The sequence below is a fragment of the Columba livia genome, chromosome 2 (genome assembly GCF_036013475.1).
Source record: "Columba livia isolate bColLiv1 breed racing homer chromosome 2, bColLiv1.pat.W.v2, whole genome shotgun sequence".
Lineage (NCBI taxonomy): Eukaryota > Metazoa > Chordata > Aves > Columbiformes > Columbidae > Columba > Columba livia.
The window spans coordinates 56404925-56427403 of record NC_088603.1 but is presented as its reverse complement, the minus strand read 5'-3'; the positions used below and the strand labels follow the sequence as shown (position 1 = coordinate 56427403).

The following is a 22479-nucleotide window of genomic DNA, read 5'->3' as shown; positions in this document are numbered from 1 at the left end:
AAAAATCCCACCAACAGCCACCCGTCCCCATGCAGTGTCTCACTTGGATGTGTCTGCAGTCTTGGAAGCTTGACTACCCCAGGTTCTCCTACAAATGGACCCTGAGCTTGTTTGGAGGTTCTCAAGCACAGCGCAGCTACCGTATACCCTTGATCTAGCAACAGTTCGCCTCTAACGGGGAAGGTCGTCCTCTTTGAGCAAGGCAGGGAAACACATGGAGCGGGGAAGGAGGACGGGGACATCTGCTTAGACAGCAGAAACAGCCCAATCAAGCCTGGTGATTAGTGGGGGGACACATGTCCCAGCGAGATTGCAGTCACATCCAAATCATCCAGACACAACCTAAACCCAACAAAACACAATGAAAATCTAACCAAAGCTCCTAAAGCACCCTCAACAACCAATCTAAACCACCCCAACCTGAAGGAACCCATCTTCAAAACATGCAACGTAAATAACACCGCCTAAAACAATCTACCAAAAAGTAACTAAACCAACCTAAACCAAACAACCTGGACCAACCTTAACAGAAACCCTTCAAGCAACCTAAACAAGGTAAACCAAACCTGCCTAAACCAACCTACCTAAAAAAAGACACCCACCAACCCACCTAAACTGCTTACTGAAAAGAAACAACCTAAAATAACCAACCAACCAACCAACTTAAAATCATCTAAACAAACCTAAAACAAACTACTGAAAACAACCTCAATAAAAAGAGCTTCAGATAGGCCACCTGAAACAACCAACAGAAAACAACTTCAACCAAAAATCACCTATATCAAGCAACCTGAACCCACCAGCCTTCAGCAACCACCCTCAAAGAACCTGCCTCAAACCAACCTCAAACGACCGCAACAAACTGAACCAAGCTACTACAACCAGAAACCTAAACCCAACACAACCAGTGCTAAAGAATCATCAGAAAACAGCACCAATCAAGAAAAATAAACCTCCTAAGCTAAACAACATAGATCAGCGGTAAGAAAATCAAATCAAACAACCTAAACCAACCCACCTAAACTAACCAACCAAAACCAAGCTAAACCATCAAACCTGAAACAAGCAATCTAAGACCGCCAACCTAAACCAAGCTTAACAAACCTTAACCTAAAACAACCAGCCTTCAGTGACCTACCAACACACAACCTACCAACAACGTAATACGGTGTCAAACAACCAACTTGGAACAACCAGTCTCAAAAAGCCTACCAAAACCAACTAATATAAACTGACCTAAACCAACGAAATCAAACAAACTTAAAAAAACCCAACCAAACTGAAACAACAACAACAGAAACAACATCAACAACAGAAACAAAAAACCAAACAAGGTAGAAAGAAACAGGCAAAACCCAACAAGTTACAGACAAAGAAGGCAGATGTAGGAAACAGGATGCAGAGATGTTGCATGGGGACCCAGTGCTTTGGAGCAGCCACTGGTGTCCTGTCAGGAACAGGAAGGATTCGCAGCTGCCACTTGGCACCTCTCCCTGCGAGCAACACCAGCCCCTGGCAGGGACCAGAGCGCTTCTCGTGCACTCTGCCCAAGAAGCACAGCAGCAAAACAAGGTGTGCAAGGCAAAACATCTGCTTGTCATCGCTACATGTGATGCTTTGGAAAAGACCCCACAGTACCACATACCTCTTCTTCTTTTGTGCATGGTCAGTCCTGCGCCTCATTCTCAAGGTTCTCCCTCTTCAGGAACCAGGGAAAGCTTGGCCTCTATTCCTGCTGCTGCTCTCTGCAGCTCTGGGACTTGCCTTTGCCAGCCCGCAAGGGCTGTTTTTTCAAGCTAACCTGAAGAATGCATCAGCCTGCCTCTGGCTACACGTGGGCTTGTGTGAAGGATTGTGAGCACTGGCTCTGAAACAGAGTGAGAAATTGAAATAATATGACATGAAATAACATAACATCAAATGACATAACATAAAATAAATTAAATCAATAAATTATGAAAATAAAAATAAACTAAACTAAAACAAAACAAATACTTGTATCCCATGTATTATGTGTCCTTGAAAGTGGTTTTGGAGCTAAAACGCCCCTGTCATTTCAGCCACGTAATCTCTTAGTTATTTCACTCACTATGGGGTAGAGGATAGAATAGAACAGAATAATTCTGCTCTCTTATGCCTGGAGTTCTGCATGACAAGTCCTGACTAAGCCCTGCTGGCTCCATCCAGGACACACCTACAACATGGCTCAGGCAGGGACCTAAGGTCCTAGGCTGAGCTGAGACACGTCCCCTGGGCCCTTGACAGGAGACAGTGGGGGTGGGTGGCAGTCCCAGGAAGGGCTGGTCCCAGCCACTGGGGCCTAACAGTACCCCCAGGACCCTGCAGGAAGTAGACTGGCACTGCTCATGTGCTCTTCTGTAGACATGGATGATTGGCAGCTTTGGAGAAAAGAGTACTGGGCCAGATGGGTCTTCTTTCCAAGGAAGTTCTGTTGTTTTCAGGCTCTTTTGTTTTAGCGTGTTTTTCTATGGGAAATTGATCAGGCATTTTTAAAAATGAGTACGGGGCGGGGGGGAGTGGTGTGGGAAATCCACAGGTAATAAAAATGAGTCACCTCAGAAAGACTTGTGACCGTTTAACTGAGGAGCACGTCCTGCTTCCAACTGGGGGCTTGCTCTCTGAGTCTCGCTAGTGTCAGAGATGTGGCGGTTTGCCATTCTCTGGAAACCCAGCTCAACTGGATGAACACAGAAGACCTGATAAAACTGCACTTCATGTTTGCTTTTTGCAAATTTGTGCAGGTGATCCAATTATCTTGAGATAGTCCCCAGCTCTTACCCCCTTCAGAAGGTCTATGCCTCCTTACCACAACATGACAGAGCAAATGCATAGGCTGGTACATGGTTGACCATTCAGTGCTTTCTGCTAGTGAAGGACTGGGAAGAACCATCATCAGAGATTTCCTCAGCATGTACTGCTAGGAAAAGGAGGAGGTAGGAAGAAGAACAGAATAGCATAGCATGGTGTACCTGGAAGGGGACCTACAATGATATCTGGTCCAACTACCTGACCACTTCAGGGCAGGGAAAAGTTAAACCATGGTATGAAGGGCATCATCCGAATGCTTCTTCAACGCTGTCAGGCATGGGGCATCGACCATCTCTCCAGCTTATTCCAGGATTTGACCATTCTCTTGGTGAATAAATATTTCCTCAGGTCAAGCGTGACTCTCCACTGATGCAGCTTTGAACCATTAATTAAATACCTCTAGTGTGAGTCACTTGACATTTGTCCTTTCATTTAGACATCATCCCATTATCTAGAGCTGTGAAATAAGTAGTGACTTGGTGGTGTCACAAGCCTGTACAGGCAGCTTTCTGTATTCTCTTACTTGATGTTCGAAGTTTGAAATCAGTGCATGAAGTTTTGAGCGTGGTTCAGTAAAGTATGTGCTTTTTCCTCAGCGCTTGATCCTCTGTCCCTGAGAAAACCAGATTTCTGTTGACTCTCAAAGGACTTGAAATCATGGTTTTTACACTTTTAGGGTCTACACGCACAAGAGGGCTAGTTTCGGTGTGATAGGACTTGTAACGATGTCATCACTGGTGATTAAATATAAGGGCTGTATCTAACTGATAAGCCAATATTTAGAATACAGAAGAGCTGCTGAGCTGAGCCAGACTAAGGCATGTGCAGTCCAGTGGTCTGTCTCAGGTGTTGGCCAGAAGTGCAGAGTGATCAGCTTATTTTTCAGAGGCTTGTGTTGGAAAATGTGCCTCTTTGGATTAGACAATCAAGGCCACAGCCAGATGTTTCCTAATCTTCTGCTGGGAAGAGATAACTTTTCCAGGTTCAAAAAGAGTGTTGAGAAAAAAACTGTGTCTCAAGGAAAGTACTGAAGTAAAAATCTTCTGCAGATTTTCACTCCAAATTCCTCTGTATTCCAGTTTGTCTTAGTCAGACTGGAGTACCTCGTCATCCTGTGTCAGCTGTTGCTTATAGGAATAATATAGGAAATGGCACAAACACTTGATTTTTGTCCTGCATCCCTGTTTCTGTATGGGGAGGATGGCCTCTCAGCTATGCAGGAACATACCTAGGTCTTTTTACAGGGGTAGTAAAACTAAAAAAGTATATGACCTAGACCAAGATTTCCACATGTATACTTTTCCTCAGGAGAAGGATACGAGTGGGTTTGCTACAATGGGCAATGTGTTAGAGCTACCAGAAGTAAGAAATCTCAGTTAAATGTAGAAAATCAGCCCAGACTTTTCCAGATTAAAAAACAATAAAAAAGTCATATTCCAGAAGCCAAAAGTGAAGGTAGGTTCATTATCTTGCAGTAGAGAAGTTTTATATTACTATATAGTCCCTCTTCCATTATGTCCTGATTCGCAACTTTTCTGGTAGCCATTTTCAGGTGCTTAGCAGAATAACTATGGGTCCATCACAGGCTGTTGGTGACAGGGTGTGCCAGGGGCATAGCCAGGCAGGCAGAGGTGCTGTGCTCTTTGTGCTCTGAAGACCAGCATGGCAGAGGTTGGAAATGAGAGCAGCCTGGAGTTTGTGTGACCAGGGCCATTTGTTCTGTGAACTTGGAGACCTGGTGGATATGCAGTCTACAGAACTTATGTTAGTAATTTGAATAGATTACACAAGATTGCATCTCAGTTTTGAAGTAAGAATGCCTTTAACAAGGGCCTTGGTGCAAGGAAGGTTGTTTTGGTCTATGCAGTTGCTGGTGGTTGCTCTTATTTTCCTTCATCTCCAGAAACCAGCATCAGGGCCCCACCAGTCCCTAGGTGCCAACAGGACCAGAGTTTGCAAGTTCAGTGTTTGAATTTCTGCCTCTGAATAAAATTTGGCTGATGATCAGTAGAGTATTGAATAGTTTTGCTTCTTTTCACACAGTTGTTTTGCACCTATTTATCTGTTACAATTCCCCTTGGTACTCTTTGCCCTTCTGAAAGTGTTTCTGTGCTTGTTGATGAGATGCGGAAGCTCTGAAATAAGTGTCTGGAGTCCAGAGTCCCTTCAGAGAGAGGCAGCAACTATCTTCAGTTGTCTGAGGGAGCAAAGTGTTTTCCACTGTAGAAGCAACTTCCCCATCACAGATGCAAATCATCTGCAGTGTAAGGATCCTTTCATAAGGAGACTGAATCATCAGTTGTGTACGGTATTCCTTTCCCAGTTAATGAAGAAGGACAGTGTTTGGTGTACAGTGTCGTTGCCAGGCAAACAGCAGCAACACGAATCCATTAGGAGTTATTTCAGGAACTGCTGGGTGGCGTATGCCTCTTGGTTATGACTTGTAGGTGAAGATTCTTGTTTCCTGCCTTCCAGAAGTATTTGGAAACATAGCTCTTGTTTCAAATGTGTTTTGTGATCTTCAGGTTACATCCAAGAGATGCATGTTGTGCCTTTTCCATCTGTGTAATTGATTTTTTGCTTAATTGTAGTAACTCATTAGAATCTTAAGTCCAGAGAGACAGTCAAGTCATCCAATATTTTTCATCAGCAAAAGTTTGCTGCATGTTCTTGTAACTTTGTGACCCCACAGATGGCTGATGTTTACAGCACAAGCATTTAAAATCACATTAAGTTGCCATTGTTTCCTGTGTGGTACTGAGATTCGACACTCTAGAATACTCCTTGGGTGACTGATTCTGGAGGGGCCTGAATAATGTCTAGCTCAGTAACGTGCACACTGGCTGGACGGTTCCCATGCTTGCAATTTATGTAGTGCTGGATAAAAACTCTTGGAAACAGAATTTGCCTCATTATGAGGCATTATTTTTATGGTCTGAGACTTTTCTGATCTCCTTACTGGACTCAAACCCTCCAAAGAATAGGCTTTCTTATTAGGAACCTTGGCTTCTAAATGGGTCCAAAAGCTACCAGGAAAGTCTTCCTTCAGTGCTGTTGTGCTTCAAATCCCTGTGTGGGATTGATCTTGCGTGGGAATTTTGTTAATGACTGTGACACAGAAAAAAAGAAAGTGCTGATAATTGCTGATGATGATAATAAGCATTGCCAGTACAGGGGGAAACTGAATATCTCACAGTAAGATCCATGTAATCTAGAGGATGGGGCCAACAACAAGGGCTGAAATTAAGTAGTATGGAGTGAAAGATCATGCAGATGCAGGCTTAGTAACAAAAACTTCTGCCATGAGCTGAGAGTCAGTTGTATGAGGGGGGGGTTGTCACTGCACACGCCTAATGTGTGACCAGGCAAGAATAAGATCTCTTAATGCTTGCTTACTGCACCCATGAGGAAAGGAATTGACACTGAAGAGGATCAATAAAGATGGGGAGGAGATATGAAGATGCCTATTCTGTAAGGTAAAATGAAATGATCATGGTGCATTTAACCCACAAAATGATGATGGGTTCAACTAGATGATCTCCAGAGGTCACTTCCAACCCTAACCATTCTGTGATTCTGTGAAAGGGGAAATTCAGTGTTTCTATGCCCCAGTGAGAGGAGGATTAACCACCAGAAAAACTAAATATGTCAGCCTAAAGAGATTGCTGGTGCAAGAACAAATTGATATAAATTGACACAAATTAAATGATAGGTCATAACTGACACTGCAGTCAGGTTCTGGCAAAGTCTTTTAATTTAAGATGGGTGAGCATAAAAAACAAGCTACTTTAAAGACAGAGCTTCATAAGTTTATCAAATGTCTAATGGTATTATAGTATTTGAGAGCAAAAACCGCTGGACTTCCCAGAAATGATCTTTGATTTGTCTGTAAAAAGCAGACAGACACAGTTGTCTCAGCAGTCATAGCCCTGTATTTTATTCTCTTGAGGTTTAAAGGAAATGATTACTAGATGATATGTTAGGGTTATTTTTTTACAGGAATGCTGTAAAGAAGGAAAGAAAGAAAAGAAAAATTCCAGAGAACAGTTTATTGATATTGTATGTTCAACGTAAATTTATCTGTGTTATCACCTTATGTACTGTACTTTCTGTTTCCTAACACTTTGACAAATTTGCTAGTAACACCAAATATACAGTTAAGCTCATCTGCCCTGTTGCTGATTAAGAAAAACAATAAAGACTCCTTGAAAGAATGTGTTTACTGGTGGGTAAAAAAATACCCAACTTTCTTTTTTTCAGCCCCTCAGCCGCTTAATGGCAAAATATAGATGATGTGCTATTGTCTGTCAGTCTTGATGAGTCAATACTACAAGTGGTATTATTTTTCTTTGCATTGCACTAGAAGTTTGACAAAGGATCTTTGAAAGCTAAATTGTCTGAGGGGGTGTACTGGTGAAACTGATAGCTTCTGTAGAAAATGTGGAAGCTGTAGGAAATGGTTTAACAGGGCAGACATTAAAAAATGAAGCCTGCCCATGTAGTGGGCACATGGTGAACTTGTATACAAGTGATCCATGTTAATCTAAAAACTGATCATGCCACAGAAGATATTTTTATAGTTGCAATGAGAGGCCCTTGAGATTTCCGGGCAGTTATGGTACAACATACTACTTTTGAAATACAAGAAATTTAACTAGGGCTGTTATTTTGTGTCTACTTGGATGAGTGACCACAGAGAGCACGTGAATGTTGGGATGCAATGGGGTGATGACAGGACAATGTCCCCTGCCTGTCACGGCTGTCCTTCTGAAGGAACAGAGGTTACTTACAAGTTGCTATACCCTTCACCAAGATTTGTTTGCTTTCAAGTTAGGAAGGAAAATAACTTCAAATGTGCATGGTTTATCATTTAAAAAGATAGATTTAAAAATAGTGGGGTGGAAACTGAAGAACGGCCTACCCATTTGGGAGAAAGAAGTATGTATCTGCAGTTTTCATGCTGATAGTCTCATCAGAGATGAAAATCAGCCTAGGCTTCAGCATATAAGGGTAGAGGGTAGCTGGAAAATAAGCATATCTGAAGAGAGGGAGGTGCAGGAAATATTTGGAAATATAAGAAATAATCTTTGGTGTGGGCTGTGACTTGCTCTCTCAGAGATTTGACTTCTTTCTCCAGATTCATTAATTCATACTTGCTTCCTCCTAAAAGCTTATTGCTATTAATAAATTTCAATAAACACAGGATAAAGAAGATTTCAAGCCATATGGAGAAACAGTCTTTTCTCCTTTACATGTATTGCATACATAGGTCTATTAGTTCTCTGTTTCTCCAAGGGCTCCTGGGAGACAACTGCAGGATATATGTGCAGAATTTCCATGATAAAAACTGCATCAAGTAAAATGTAAGATTTTCGTGCCGAGCAAATGCAGAAAAGAAGATTTCAAGTCATATGGAGGAAAAGTGTTTTCTCCTTTACATGTATCGCATACATAGGTCTGTTAGTTCTGTGTTTCTCCAAAGGCTCCTGGGAGACAACTGTAGGGTATATGTGCAGAATTTCCACAATAAAAACTGCATCAAGTAAAATGTAAGATTTTCATGCCGAGCAAATGCAGAAATGAAGCTTTTTGCTTCTGATTCCTTCCCTTTTTGATTGTAGGGCTAAACAAACCTGAGATCTCAGCTATGTGCACCCCCCGTTGGTGTCAGACAATTCCCAGGCAGCAGTCAGCTTGCTGGTACCAGGGATCTTGCTGGTGATGCAGGTTCAGCATCCCCAGTGCCTTCTGTCCTGCTCATTGCTTTGCTCTTCTACCTGCACCTTTTCTTTGGGTGGCTGTGTACCAGATGGCAGGGCATTACTTGGTATATGACACCATCTGATGTTTGGAAAGCACGGACAACTGAAAACAAACCTGTGCAGCCTGGAACTGGAAAATCTTTATTTTTAGAGGGGTTAACGACACCTGTTGTGTTGGATGCTGTGAGTCTGGGAGCTGAGCTGCCCAAACACAGATGCTCTTGTTGCAACATCCAGCTGGAGGGTGGCACAAAGGAGAGACCTTGTGTGCACCTGAAGGCTTTGGTGACCAGGGAGTGCCAGCTGCCACCAGAGTGGAGGAAATATTCTGAAGCAGATAACAGCACAGCTCTTAGAAGGCTCTTTCCTGACTGAAGTAATAGTTCACTTGATGCTCCAGGTTAGACTTCAGTGCATGTTATGAATTTGCCCAGGCTCTGCTGCGATATGGAGAGATCCCTAGGGTGCCAGAGGGGATCAGTCTGGCAGGTGGTCTCTCAGCCCACCCCGTGCAAGCCATCATCACCAAGTTACAGACAAATCCTGGCCATTTGACCTTCATATATTGGCTGTAGCAGTGTTTTCTGGCACAGTTCTCAAGCTCACTGGTCCAACTATTTTGATCCCTGCACCATGGAGGATGCTGCTGCTTTTCCTTCATGGTGCCATCACCTTTAGCAAAGACAGATTTGACTCTGAAATGATGAACTGTTCAGGACCCGCCTAACTGTGCAGTCACTCCAGTGTCTCTGCATTCAGTGTCCCGGGAGAGTTTATTTGCTTGGGGTTTGTGCTACAGATACCTGTGATGGACTCAAGCCAAGGAAGGGCATCCTGTAGGACTTGGGAGACCTCAGGGACAATCTCCAGCCAGCCTGGCCGTTCCTCAGCCTGCTGGAGAGTTACCAGTGTTTTGAGGGCACCATCTACTGGCTAATGGCAGCAAAACGAGGCCGAGATTTGTTAAAAGAGCCCCTCTGTCCACTAAAATGAGTGCTAGAGCCACCTTCATCAGCAGGTAAAGTTGGAGAGCAAGCAGGGAAACCTGGAGTCATACTGGACATGGGGCTTAAATAAAGCCAAACTTAAACTGACAAACTTAAGACTTCTCAGAAAGATTACATTTAATCAAAAGTTTTTTCTGTCTTCAAAATGTCCATTATAGCTTAGGTGACATTATCTTGTTAGGAAGCTCTCAGTTCTGGTCACGTTTTGTATAATCTTGTGGAATTTCTTAGCTTGCTTGGTCTCATCTCTAGAAACCATCATTTTTAAAGAAAGCAAAGAATTGGCAAGGTTTCTCTGTGCACTTGTAATATGCTCTCTTCCCTGTGTGCCCATCAATGCTGTTCCTCATGGTTACTCTAGCTACAAAAAATAAGAAGTCATGGGTGGTGATTCTTCTCCTTGATAACTGTGCTGTTTTTTCAGCTGTAGTTTAATATTGTGAGAATCCAAAAGAATTGTTTATGCTCTTGACTAACTGCACACCAGCTGGGTCACGGACATGTTGAGAACTATGCCAGTATGAATCTGAGGCAGAAAAAAAACCAGGATTGGCACAAAGTTGTTTCTGTCCTAGGTGATATCTGCATACAGTTCCAAATGCCAGAGGATTCCTTTGCACAGATCCTTAAATTTCATTTAATTTGTTATTAAATGGTCCTCTGGGTTTCCAAAATTACTAGTGCATTTCTGTATGTAGGTGGAATAATCTTACTTTTTTTTTCTTACTGTACTCATTAATGCAAATGGGAAAAAAATAACATTTTATTTAGGACTTGGAAAATAAAGTCCAATATAAAATAGATTTTTAAAGGATTATTGTGATCATATGTTGCTATGTACTATTAATGGCTAGTGCTTGAATGTTGGGCAATTATATGATTCAGTTATTATGTGGGACAAGACAATGTTTGCCGGTGCCTGTGGTGTGCCCTGCTGACTCTGAAAGCCACACTGAGACAGATAGACAAACATGCAAAGTAAGGTATTTGGTGGCATTTAAAAAAAGTATTATGTATGTATGTGTGTATACCTATGCATATATATCCAGCCACTGTTACTGTAACAGTCTTCTTTATATGTGTGGGAACTGGTATTATCATTAGTCTCAATGTAACATTTAAATTTAATGCTTTTTAATTCTCTGTATTTTCTTCTTTCAGTTGCAAATGAGACAGGTGACAAAAATGCACGACCACTTTCACGATTTGCCCGTAAGTAGCCTTTTTTATTTTAACTAGTTGAATTCTATATCTGCTGTAGAAATAAACACATTTAATAAGGCTTTAATCTCATATTATGTCCACCCTGTTATTACAATTCATTTACAGTACTAAGCTGAGGAACCATAGGAATTAGTTGGAAAAGTCACTTAAAGAAATTCGGTCTTATTGAACAGATTTAAAAATTTAAAACTTAAAAGAATGGAAGGCTTAGTGACCTTACTGTTGCTTTAAGCATAAAAAGTTGTAATAATATAAGTGTTGCAAATCCAACTGAATTTGACTACAGTGGCTACAAAGAGATTTGGGCAAGTGTTAGAAATAGACTGTGATAAATATAATTAAACCATACTGAAAGCCCCTCCATCACCTTCTGCTTGACACAGCAAGGTTGGGAGCTAAAGGTTGTGGCTTGGGATTTGAAATAAGTGACCCAAGTTTCAACAAAACAAAGGGATGCGTCTGGTAATGTAGCACTGACTGACCATGATTTTGACCATATGAATTATTAAAAACACATGTGACAAAATACGTAGGAATGAGGATGGAGATAGGAAAATTATACTCATGATGCATGCAGTTCAATGACAATTCGTGATCACTTTGCAGGGAAAAATCCCCTTATCATTAAAAGTGGGCATTTGCTATCACGATGAGTGGTGCAGATCAAAACACCAAATTAATTTACATCTGCGGTGCAGTATTTCACACAGTCACAGGATGGCACTCTGAGCATGCTGTACCTCACATAGGTAGCTAAGCTGCATAGTGCAGAAGGAACTTCTGTGGCTATGAAATCTGTTGCATGTAGTGACTTACAAGGTGATGGACCAGACTGAACAGGACTGAGAGAAAATTGTACTGGCATTCCTTACTCCTGATTTAGGGTTTATTTTCCTTCCCATCGTAGACAGTAAAGCTTAAAAAGGGGCTCTATTGATCAGTCCTGGCTGGTTCAACCAGGAAAATTCATACGGCAAAGGAAATCACAGAGGAGAGAAATGTAAGTGTAAACACAAACATTTTCAGGTTCTTTATCACTCTGCTTTTTGTCCATTATGAATGCTCAGCACAGAATTAGAAAATTCAACCCAAGCACTGTTTATTCCTGGACGTTTGGGTTATGAGGACTTCATGCTGCAGTATTGCCTGACAAGTAGGTCAAGCATAATGTCATGACATTTGGAACGGAGCTGGCACTTCAGTTCTGATTCTGACATTCATAAGAACTTGTGTTTTTTTGGTGAATATGTATAGGGTGCAGGTCTGACACCCAGGAACAACCAGGTTGCGTTCCTGGTTTAATCCTGGCTTGCAGGCAGGTGGCCAAGCCTTATTTGCAGAGTTAGGGGTGCCTGGCATTAAATAGGAGAGAACAGACCAGCAGATGGATATCAGCTGAATAAAAGCAGAGGTTACCCCTTTATAAGGCCTCATTGTATGACCCAGAGCTGCATGGGATTAAGTGTGGAGGGGAGATCAGGGCCACAGGCTATTCAACAGTGACAGAAATGCAACACAGAGAGGAACAGTTAGATAAACTTTGTTGGGAAACAGTCACAGAGGCATAATATAGGATAGAAGTGAGATGATTCAAATCGTAAACCAGACCTTCATTGTTAGGAGTTAAATTTAGTAATCTAGGAGTCAGGTTGAGGATTTAATGATCTAGCTATCTTCTCATAGGGTATCAGTTATGACTGTGTTGTCATGAGCAGTGTAAGGTGATAACTCTCTGGGAATGGGAAAGAAAATTAAAACGGAAACTGTGTTATGGAAAGGAGGGAAATGTCTGAGGCATGTGCTGTGCTAATGTGAGTTAAAGGCTTGATGCCCAAATCTATGCTGAGAGTACTATAACCTACTCTACCATACCATGTTTCACTAAACACACAGTGGAGTGTAGATCAAACATTCAAAAAATCCTGACTGAATGGCAGAAAAAGCTGCAGCATTTGAGGACAAGGATTCAAGCAACAGCTGAAGTAATTGAGGATTATTGTCTTGTGTCTGAGTCACAAAGCAGAGACTAGGTGTCTTCCTGGGTCGTGCCTTTCACATTCACTCAAATGATTAATCAAAAGGCAATTATTAAGTTCATCTTCACAACAGAGAACAGGATTTCCATCACTCTGTAACAGCTGCCCATTTGAGATCAAGAGTAAAACCTTCAGAGATTTCAGTGGGATCAAGGCTGGGCTCTCACTGAACACTTAACAAACCATACCCATTTGGGCTGGCCTTATTTACCTGATCTAACTTTCTGTGCACAAACCATAGACAAGATAACCTACTGAAACCCAGATAAGCTTTGTCTATCCTGGCTGTTTTCCACAGCTCTGTGCAACATGTAGCCATTTCCCCTTTAGTTCAGTAACAAAGAAGAGGGAAAGGCTGCTGGTGTTGGTAAGTGAGGCAATGGGAATGGTAGTTCCGTGGTTATTGGTGCTCCAGGTAGCTAGTCTTGCAATGTAACAATATTTTCAGGCTATATGAAAGTATTTTAACACCTACCCACAAATTCTTTATGCAGAGTTCTGCTTTTTAAATTTTAACAGCTAAATCTATTTTGCTTTTGCCTCTAGCTTAGCTGTAATAATCTTTGACAGGGTACAATAAAATGAGGGAGAAGCATTTTTGCGAATGTTTACATTTATTCAAAAGGATTTGAAATTAAAATTTAGTTAAGTGTTATTCATTCTAATGCCAAGGCTACCCAATCTCCTGTATTCTTAAATGTCAAATTCTAGTCCATTTAGGAGCCTTCTTATTCAAGAGGTTACTGCTGTCTTTAGCAGCAGTTAATGTGCCCAGTATCTCACAGTGCCATCAGTCTTTGTGGAGACTTAAGTTCAGCAGGTTTTCAGTGTTTCAGGCAGCTGGATCTCCTGGCTGGTGTCTGCTCAGGCCTGATGAGTAAAACAATCATTTGCCAAATGCCCTTCACCAGAGCGTCACTGTGGGCAGGCTGAGCCCTGATTGGGACAGGTGGGCATGGCATTTCATTGCTCTAGTCAAGCTGGTTAATTCATGTCAATTGGCTGATTTGCTGCTGTTCTTCAGAAAAGCCAAATACATCTGGGTCTACAGTCTAGATCTCATCACAGAGGAAAACTGCATGGGATCCTTGCTGGAGGAAAAGTTATAGGTATATGTGCAGAGAACATAGGGAAATAAACTATATATACGCAAAAATGTTCTCCCCCCCATTTTTGTTTAAAGAATAAATAAAAAGGTTTGATTTGAGTGATTATATGGTTTTGAGTGGCAGTTAGTTAACCTGCCACTCTTGGGTCTCAGGGGTAATGCAAATAGCAAGCTACTTGTATCTAGTAAATGCAGAGAAAGGCCAATATATCTTTCTCCTGGACCACAGAGTTGTCCTTCACCTGAGAAGCTGGAGGGCTTGTGGAATGAAAGAAATTAGGAAAAATCCTTCGCAGAAAGGGTTGTCAAGCATTGGAACAGGCTGCCCAGGGAAGTGGTGGAGTCACCATCCATGGGGGTGTTTAAAAGGCATTTAAATGAGGTTTTTAGGGATGTGGTTTAGTGCTAGATTTAGGTTATGGTTGGACTTGATGATCCTGAGGGTCTCTTCCAACTGAAATGATTCCATGATTCTATGATTCTATGAAAGGGTAGATCTGAGGAAACATGGGTGGTTTGGGAAGCTCGGGAGATTCCTTGGAGTAGTTGCAGCGGAAACCCTCAAAATTATAAAAGTAGCTTCAGAAAGCCACTTTTCTACAAAATATTATTTTAACAGTTCACAGCAGCTTTTTCTGCAGGTGTTGATGTCCTGTTCTCCTGTGTTAGTGTGCAGTATATATGGCTGGATGGCAACTTATTTTTCATTGTTGACCGTATCTCAAGGGAGATGTAAACTTCTGGTTCCAACTGTGCTGAGTATGCCATACTTTTGCAAAATAAATCATCCTCTCAACATACTACAGGGTGTCACAATATTTTTGGCTTTATCACATGCAGCCTGTATGGTCAGATAATATAAAACTCTTACATCCTTTATATTTGCCCTTACAGAATGGGAAAACAAATTCTTACCTATTCAAGTAAAATTAAGAAATTTGGGGAAATTTGCATGGTGGTCTGAAGAACAGAAACAATGGTATTGCCATAACATTGCAAGTCCTTGAATTATGAGGATGTATGGATGTTGCTTTTATTTCTGCAGCTGTTGTGTAGGCATTACTTCGGACTACATGATGTGAGGAGATATTTTTCTACCTATTGTAGCACAGAACTCAGCATGGGACATCAAGGCTACCTGTAAATCTTGGTAGTTATGGTCCTTGCAGATTAAATATCTGCTGATAATTAAAAGCAGAGAAACCTGTGAGTATGAAGCTTTCCTGATTAGCTGGGAAATACTCTGAAAACTACTTTGGAATGGGCAAGCTAGACTGAGGATTCTTGCTGATCTGTCTTCGTGCCATTTAGGCTATGTGAAAACAAAATGTTGAAGACAACCAGCAAAATAAGGCTGCCATCAATTGTGTGCAGTGGCAGATATTGCTTCTTCTAACTGGGTAATTTCTCATTATATATCCCCAGGAGATGTGGGATAACAGCTCTTCTATTTGGTTTCTTCTTATATACTTAGTGTGTACTGCAACAAAAAGTCAACCTTAATCCATATGTGTTAGGTCCACTATTTGTTTCTTTATTGTCTCTGCTAGACAATTAAATCTGAATACCAGGAAAATAATTGAAAATGTTACCCATACATTCTCTTAGAAAAATAATTTTCTGACTTTGGAAATATCTTGTTTATCAGAATCTTGTTTGTTTGTTTTTTCTTTTTGCATATTGATAAAAAGCCCGTGGAGAATGACTAGCAGCAAAGCTGGTATGTCTTATTACTTTGGAATCCAGTAAGATGCTTCCTGCACCTCTGTTGTGGAAAGTCTCTTAACTGAAATAATTAGTATTCCAGTACTTAGCAGCTCTTCTTGGGATCTCCCAACTCACCAATGTATATTCTATAATACTTGACAGTCAGATTGTGACACAGGTGTTCAGCATGGTAGTTATCACTGGGATTTTCAGAAGTGCCTAATTTATTCAGAGGCCATTTGGAAATTTTTGGAAATATGAAACAAGTACTTAGATTTTAGGAAATGTAAGTCATGTATTCTCTCTTCCAAAGGTGGGGAGGACATCTTACTGAAGGATGCTAATTGTACTTTGTTAGTGGCACTAGACTTCCAGATGGGGATCAGTTCTATGAATGGCATGCAAGACACCTCTAAATAAGTCTAAAAAGGCCATCCATATAAATATTTTGGCATTTGGGTGTCTACTGAGAAAAGTTAAAGTTTCAGCAAAAAAGAAATATGTTTCTGATGCTAGTCCTTCAGTGATACTAGTCATTCACTATTAACTTTAATCTAAGAAAGTCAATGATTAATATTGTTTCAATTTGGTACTTTGTTTTTTGGTTAGCTCTTTGTCTTAAAACACAGCCACATCAACATATGCTAAGCTATAATCTAAGTATAATATGGAGAGGATATTTTTTATCGAGATGTGAAAACTCTTTGTTCTGTAATCCTTTTTTTTTTTTTAAATGGGAAGCATAACAGTCTTGGATTTGGACCTGAATGTTAGTGTTTGTTTCCACTTTGATCTTTATTTCAGTTTTTCAGGCTTAATCCCAAACTGTGGTGATGTAAAGGTAAGAAGATAACAGACAATCTTTGTTTTCCAGACTGCTGAGAGACTGGACGATTGACCTATTGATTTATTTTCCTTCTCACTCTGTGTTTTTTCAGGGTCTAAATCACAAAACTGCTTGTGGAACACCATTATCGGTGGGCTGACTGGCAACCTGAAGGAAAGGCCAAAGCCAACCATTGTCAGTGACCCCAGACCTCCTGAAGAAATCTTAGCAGATGAACTACCACCAGTGGACAGTCCTGAGGCATTGGTGAAAACATCTTTCAGGTCTGACAGATATGGATTTACTTTGATTATCCTTGAGAGGATATCTTTTTAAGATTAAGTCTGCAGTGTGAGTTTGGTGAGAGAAATTGATATGCAATGCTGCATATCTTTGTACTGAACAAGAATGGGAAAAAAGTGGTCCATAAGTAATACTGACTGGATTCGTCTTTCATTTCTCAGACTTGATTAGTCTTCTTAAAAGATTAAGGACTAGACAGGTATAAAGTCTGTTACTAGTCAAAATGGTCAACAAAGACAGCTCATTACCTGAAGATGTCTTTGAAGTTGGGTATCGTTTCATTTGAAAGTGGTTTAGTGAGGAAGACTTGTACTTTAGGTCAGATGATGTGCTTTATTGATACAAGGGAGAGCTAAACCTTTTATGTTGATATAATGTCTTGAGACCTGTCTGGTGTTAATTTATTTTGTCAAGGAGAAGGATTCTGGCCAGGGACTTGCAAGCAAGCAGTTGCTGCTGTTGTAAATTGTGTGATATATCTGCTGCTGGGTTTTCCTCTCTTTTATTTAATCATGTGAATGTACAGTTGTCAGATGTTTCTTGGAGGCATGTTTTCTGAAAATAATTTTCTCAAATGAGATAAAATAGAGAAGTTGTGCGTATGGAATGGATCTTTGGTCAAAAAGTGAAAATTGGTGTGTCCAGTAAAAGCAAAGCAAGTGGCAGAATTCATTTTTCCACGTGTTTTTTGAGCTTTTGTTGTTGTTGTTGAAAAACTATCATCTACTTTTCTTTTGTACTAAACACATTTATGCAAGCATAAAATGGGTTTTGCTTTAGATAAATTTCTTTGACTACAATGAGTTTGATTATACCTCAGGCTGTCAAACTTATTTCAGTCTTCACACAATCATTATTTTGAAGGTACTTATTTAAGCCATTATACCAGGTGTAATTTCAGATAACTTTTTCTTATACTGCTTGACACTTACAAACATATTACCATAAAGTGAGTTTATGTCAGTCTATATAAATAAATCCTGTAATTCCATAGCACATTTTCATTCTTTATTATTTCCCTTGGAATTATTCAGGACAAGTGTTTCAGAACCTCGATCCACCTTTTATGATGACCTGTGGTATTTAATGGTTTTTAAACACTTTGTGTCTCTCATATTTAAAATCTATAATTTCAAGAGATCTAACTCTTTTTCAGCTTTCACTTCTCATTACAAATTCTAGGTGGCAGCTATCCTTGCATTGCCATAATCAAGATAATTTCAACCATTTTATATGACAAAATAATGTCACAGTGTTTCAAATGGGATGATTTGATTATGTAGCAGGAGTGATTCTTGGAAGAAGTGAGCTTGTATATAGCATAATAAGGACTGATTAGTTGGAATTTAGCGAAATAGTTTTGCTAATGCAGTTTTAATGGTGTTATAAACATTACAGACCTTTTTGTTTCATCAGTGTAGACGGCAATGTGGCATTTTTGGAGGCTTTTGTAGATGGAAATGCAGGCAAATTTTTGTTACAATAAACTTTAAGTGTCCAGTTTTATAAAGAAGGGAAGCCCCACGTGTGTTTAAGAGCTATGCAGAGGAATGGAAGAGAAGAGAGTACATCACATTTACTCTCCGAAGACATGAGAAAATAAAACACTGCAGTGGTTTTATTCAGTTTGGATCTTGTTGATATTATGGTGCAAACTGAGTAGCATCTTTTGTACAGTGGGTCGTATGTTTGATTCATCAGGGTCTTCTGTGGGTAGCGATCTTCAGTGGTTCCTTGACAGGGTTTCACTGGTGTGTCCCGGTGCCCGCGGCTGCCTGGCAGGCACCTGCTTTCCTTGTTTCTTGTTTGCTACAAACTAGTGGCAGATATTACAACCCTGTTGCCTTTTGAGGAATGAAATACGCTTTACAGGTTGTCCAGCCTGGCATGTCTTAATTAGGAATCTGGTATCTGAATCTCAGGATGTGTTTGGGCAATATTGGTCTTGTATGAACTGATTTTACAGAGAGAAGGACCAGGTGTTGTTACAGAATGTGACTGCTACAAACCGCGAAGTGCAGCAACTCCCTTCCTACTTCTGATTCACTGCTGTGAGAACAGTGTATGGCAATGCTATGCCTTTCATGCATAGTTAAAAAGAAAATGTCTCTCCAGTGTCATATGAGTCACACTTCCTTGTGATTGCATATCTTTTTATGTGAGTACATATGAGCGGCATGAAATCCCAGTTGCCACCTCTGGTATTAGATGTTGTTTTCTGCTGTGCGGTACTTATTGTTCTGTAGCTTGGAAAATCAGGAAGAGATCTATATTTGATTTTGTTCAACATCTAGGTATGAGCTTGAAACGCATTTAAACACAAAAAGAGGAATGTGATTATTTCGGTCATTTCAGTTGTTCTTCTTTTGGAGTAATAATCCATCTCTAAAATGTGAAGCAAAATCCAAACCACTATACCCCAAATAAGTATAGTGCATGATCTCTCCATAATTAAAAAGTGTTCTGATGGTCTCCATTCTCCTATACAATTTCTTTACTCTTTCTTTTCTGAAGGTACCAAGAACAAACACAAGATTAGTCTAAACAAGGTTAAGTACCTTTCTAAAGACAGAATTGGATGAGTTTGTAGTGTCTTCTTGTTTGCAGTATTGCACTGAGTGAACAGTCATAAGGAATTTTGTGTCTTGACTAGTTATACTACTGCAGTGCTTCCAATACAGACTTTAAAATTCATTCTCACTGGTCTTTATTTGTCTAGTAAAGGCAGGGGAGGCACCAATTTGAATTATATGGGAAAATACAGTGGAATATGGAAAATGGTGGATTATCCCCTCTTGACAAGAAAAAAAAAAAAAGATAATTTGTAGAATCATAGAATAGTTTGGGTTCGAAGGGACCTTCAAAGGTCATCTAGTCCAAATCCCCTGCAATGAGCAGGGACATCTTCAACTAGATCAGGTTGCTCAGAGCCCCGTCCAGCCTGGCCTGGAATGTTTCCAGGGATGAGGCATCTACCACCTTTCTGGGCAACCTGGGCCAGTGTTTTACCTCCCTTATTGGAAAAAATTTCTTCTGTGATTCTATCTGTATCAGTAAGAATTAAGTGGTAATTAATGAGCTCCTAAGGAGACCATGTAATAACTTCACAGCCTGCATTAGCTTCTGTGTGTTGCTCCCTGGCAACTGTACCCAAGTGTTTTGAGAGTGCCAGGCTGACACCCACCATGGGCAGCAAAGAAACAAGACAGGTTTGGGTGCTGTTCTGCAAATACCACTGAGAAGTTTATAGAAGTGCATTATGTTGAAGGGTATAAGAGAAACTGCTGCATTTGTCCCCAGTCCGCTGCCTGGAGTGAACCAAGTCACCATGGTGGCACTGGTCTGGCTGAAAATTTGATGAATCCAAGATGTCACAATTTCTTCTAGAGCTGCTCGGTTTTGATGTACAGGAGAAATGGAGTATTATTTTGAGTCTGGAGACCTGGGACACTGCACTGAGGTATGTGACCATGGTGGTGCTTATGGGATGTAATAGCCACGCTGGATCTTGTGGCAGGAGAGAGCCCATGGTACAAGATGACTGGGATGTCCACAGAGGAAGGGGGATGCTCATCTGAGACAAAATGTTCAGTACAATCTCCCATCCTTGTCCAGGGCCTACGTGATATGTAAATTTAGTCTGCAGTCCTGCAGTTTTCCAGCTCTATTGAGCACATTGGGCCTTGGGACGGCAGTGTTTCCAAAGTGATAAATCAGGGTAGCAGGCAGCTGAACAGTCAGCAGATGAGGCAAAGACCTTCCGTCCTGTACTAGACAAGCCTTACTGAATACCTTTGTGGCTATGCTGAACTGGAAGAGGTATATGTTGTCTTTTACCAAGGCCATGTGTCCTGGGAACCAGAGAGGCAGATTCAGTTCCTTCCAGGTCAGAGTGTTTTTAAGCTCCATGCTCACATGGGTTCTAAATTTCTCTCATCTTTCGAAGTATTTTCAGCTTGAAGCTGGTAACACCCCTGCCTACCTTAACAGCTGCTTTACCTATGTCAGCTGCAAAGTTTCTTTATCTTTCCAAGGACAGTTTGCTTTCCTTTCTTTATCTGTTTCTGTTGTGCTTTGAGAGCCTTAAATCATACTGGCAGCTAATCTTGTACTTCTGGTTCAGTTGTGGGTGATGTAAACTCTTGCTTATGCCAACTACTGGCTGCTTGATCTGCAGGACAGAGGTGATACTGCCCTGCTCCAAACGCAAAAGCTTCAGTCATAGCATCATGTGTTGGGAGCCAGCCCACGAGCCTCAATCACAGAATCGCAGAATATTAGGGATCAGAAGGGACCTCAAAAGATCATCCAGTCCAATCTCCCTGGCAGAGCAGGAACACCTAGATGAGGTTACACAGGAATGTGTCCAGGTGGGTTTTGAATGTCTCCAGAGTAGGCGACTCCACAACCTCCCTGGGCAGCCTGTTCCAGTGCTCTGTCACCCTCAGTGTGAAAAAGTTTCTTCTCAAATTTAAATGGAACTTCCTGTGTTCCAGCTTATACCCATTGCCCCTTGTCTTATCATTGGTTGTCACCGAGAAGAGCCTGGCTCCATCCTTGTGACACTCACCCTTTGTATATTTATAAACATTAATGAGGTCACCCCTCAGTCTCCTCCAAACTAAAGAGACCCAGCTCCCTCAGCCTTTCCTCGTAAGGGAGATGCTTCACTCCCTTAATCATCTTCGTAGCTCTGTGCTGGACTCTCTCAAGCAGTTCCCTGTCCTTCTTACCCACAAAGTCGTGTGGGTCAAGATGGCATCAGTGGGAATCAGGGGTATGAGCCTTCCTTCCCCCTGCCTTGCCTGAGAGCAGCTCTCTGGGCAGCACAAAAGCTCAGCTGTAACTATCTAAGCTTGCACATGGAGTCTGAAAATCGGAGAGGGAGGTGATGCTGTGCAGGAGAGCTGTGACCATGACAGAAGAAAAGGAGCTGGGAGCTAATTGTGGGGTAGAATAAAGCCTGCCCTCCCTCAGTCTCAGTATTTCTTTATTGCCTTTTTTATTTGGATATTTTTTCAAAACCAAACCAAACCAAACCAAACCACACACAAAAACGAAAGATGAGTCTCAGTTGCCCTAACTCCCTAACTGGTTAGAAAAAAAAAAAAAAAAAAGACAGCACAAGGCTGGAAACATGAAAGATACTTTCTCATTGTTTTTTATACCCACCTACAGCAGACCCAGGACTCACTAAACATTAAAATGTAAGCAGTGTCTCTGAAAACCATCCTTCTCAGCATCTTTCTCAATCCAGACTTATTATAAGGCATTTTACTTGCATTAAACTTAAATTCATCTGTGTTCCATTCAAACCTGTTGCTTATTCCTGTTATTTATTGATACTCATTGCAATGAATAAGAAGCAAAAATTGTTCTGTTCATTAAGGAAATGGCTCCCACATCATTTGTCTCTCTTGTCTCTGCTTTTAATTGTGCCTCCCTTCTAGGTGCATGTTACGCTTCAGGAGAGCTATGCACTCATTTCTTGGTAGATTGAGATTTATGAGTCAGAGGGGGAATGATCAGAGGAGAAAGATTTATACCAGTTACTGTTCAAAGGCTGTGTTCTCTCCCTCTCTCTTTGCATATTTCCACACGGGTGCAGGAAGAAGGTGTTTTTTCAGGCAGTTGAAAGAGAAATGGACTTTTCTGCCTTTTTTTTTTTTTTTTTTTT

At 41.0% G+C, this 22479-nt stretch overlaps 1 protein-coding gene across 8 annotated transcripts in view; it reads left to right on the top strand.

Moving 5' to 3' along the window:
* PDE1C (phosphodiesterase 1C) overlaps positions 1–22479 on the top strand; it is a 387838-nt gene that overhangs the window by 98248 nt on the left and 267111 nt on the right. For all 8 annotated transcript variants that reach the window (XM_065052072.1, XM_065052071.1, XM_065052069.1 and 5 more), the window contains exons 2-3: positions 10760–10810; positions 16612–16783. In XM_065052072.1, the coding sequence (XP_064908144.1) occupies positions 10760–10810; positions 16612–16783 (223 nt within the window). The remainder of the gene's footprint in view (positions 1–10759; positions 10811–16611; positions 16784–22479) is intronic.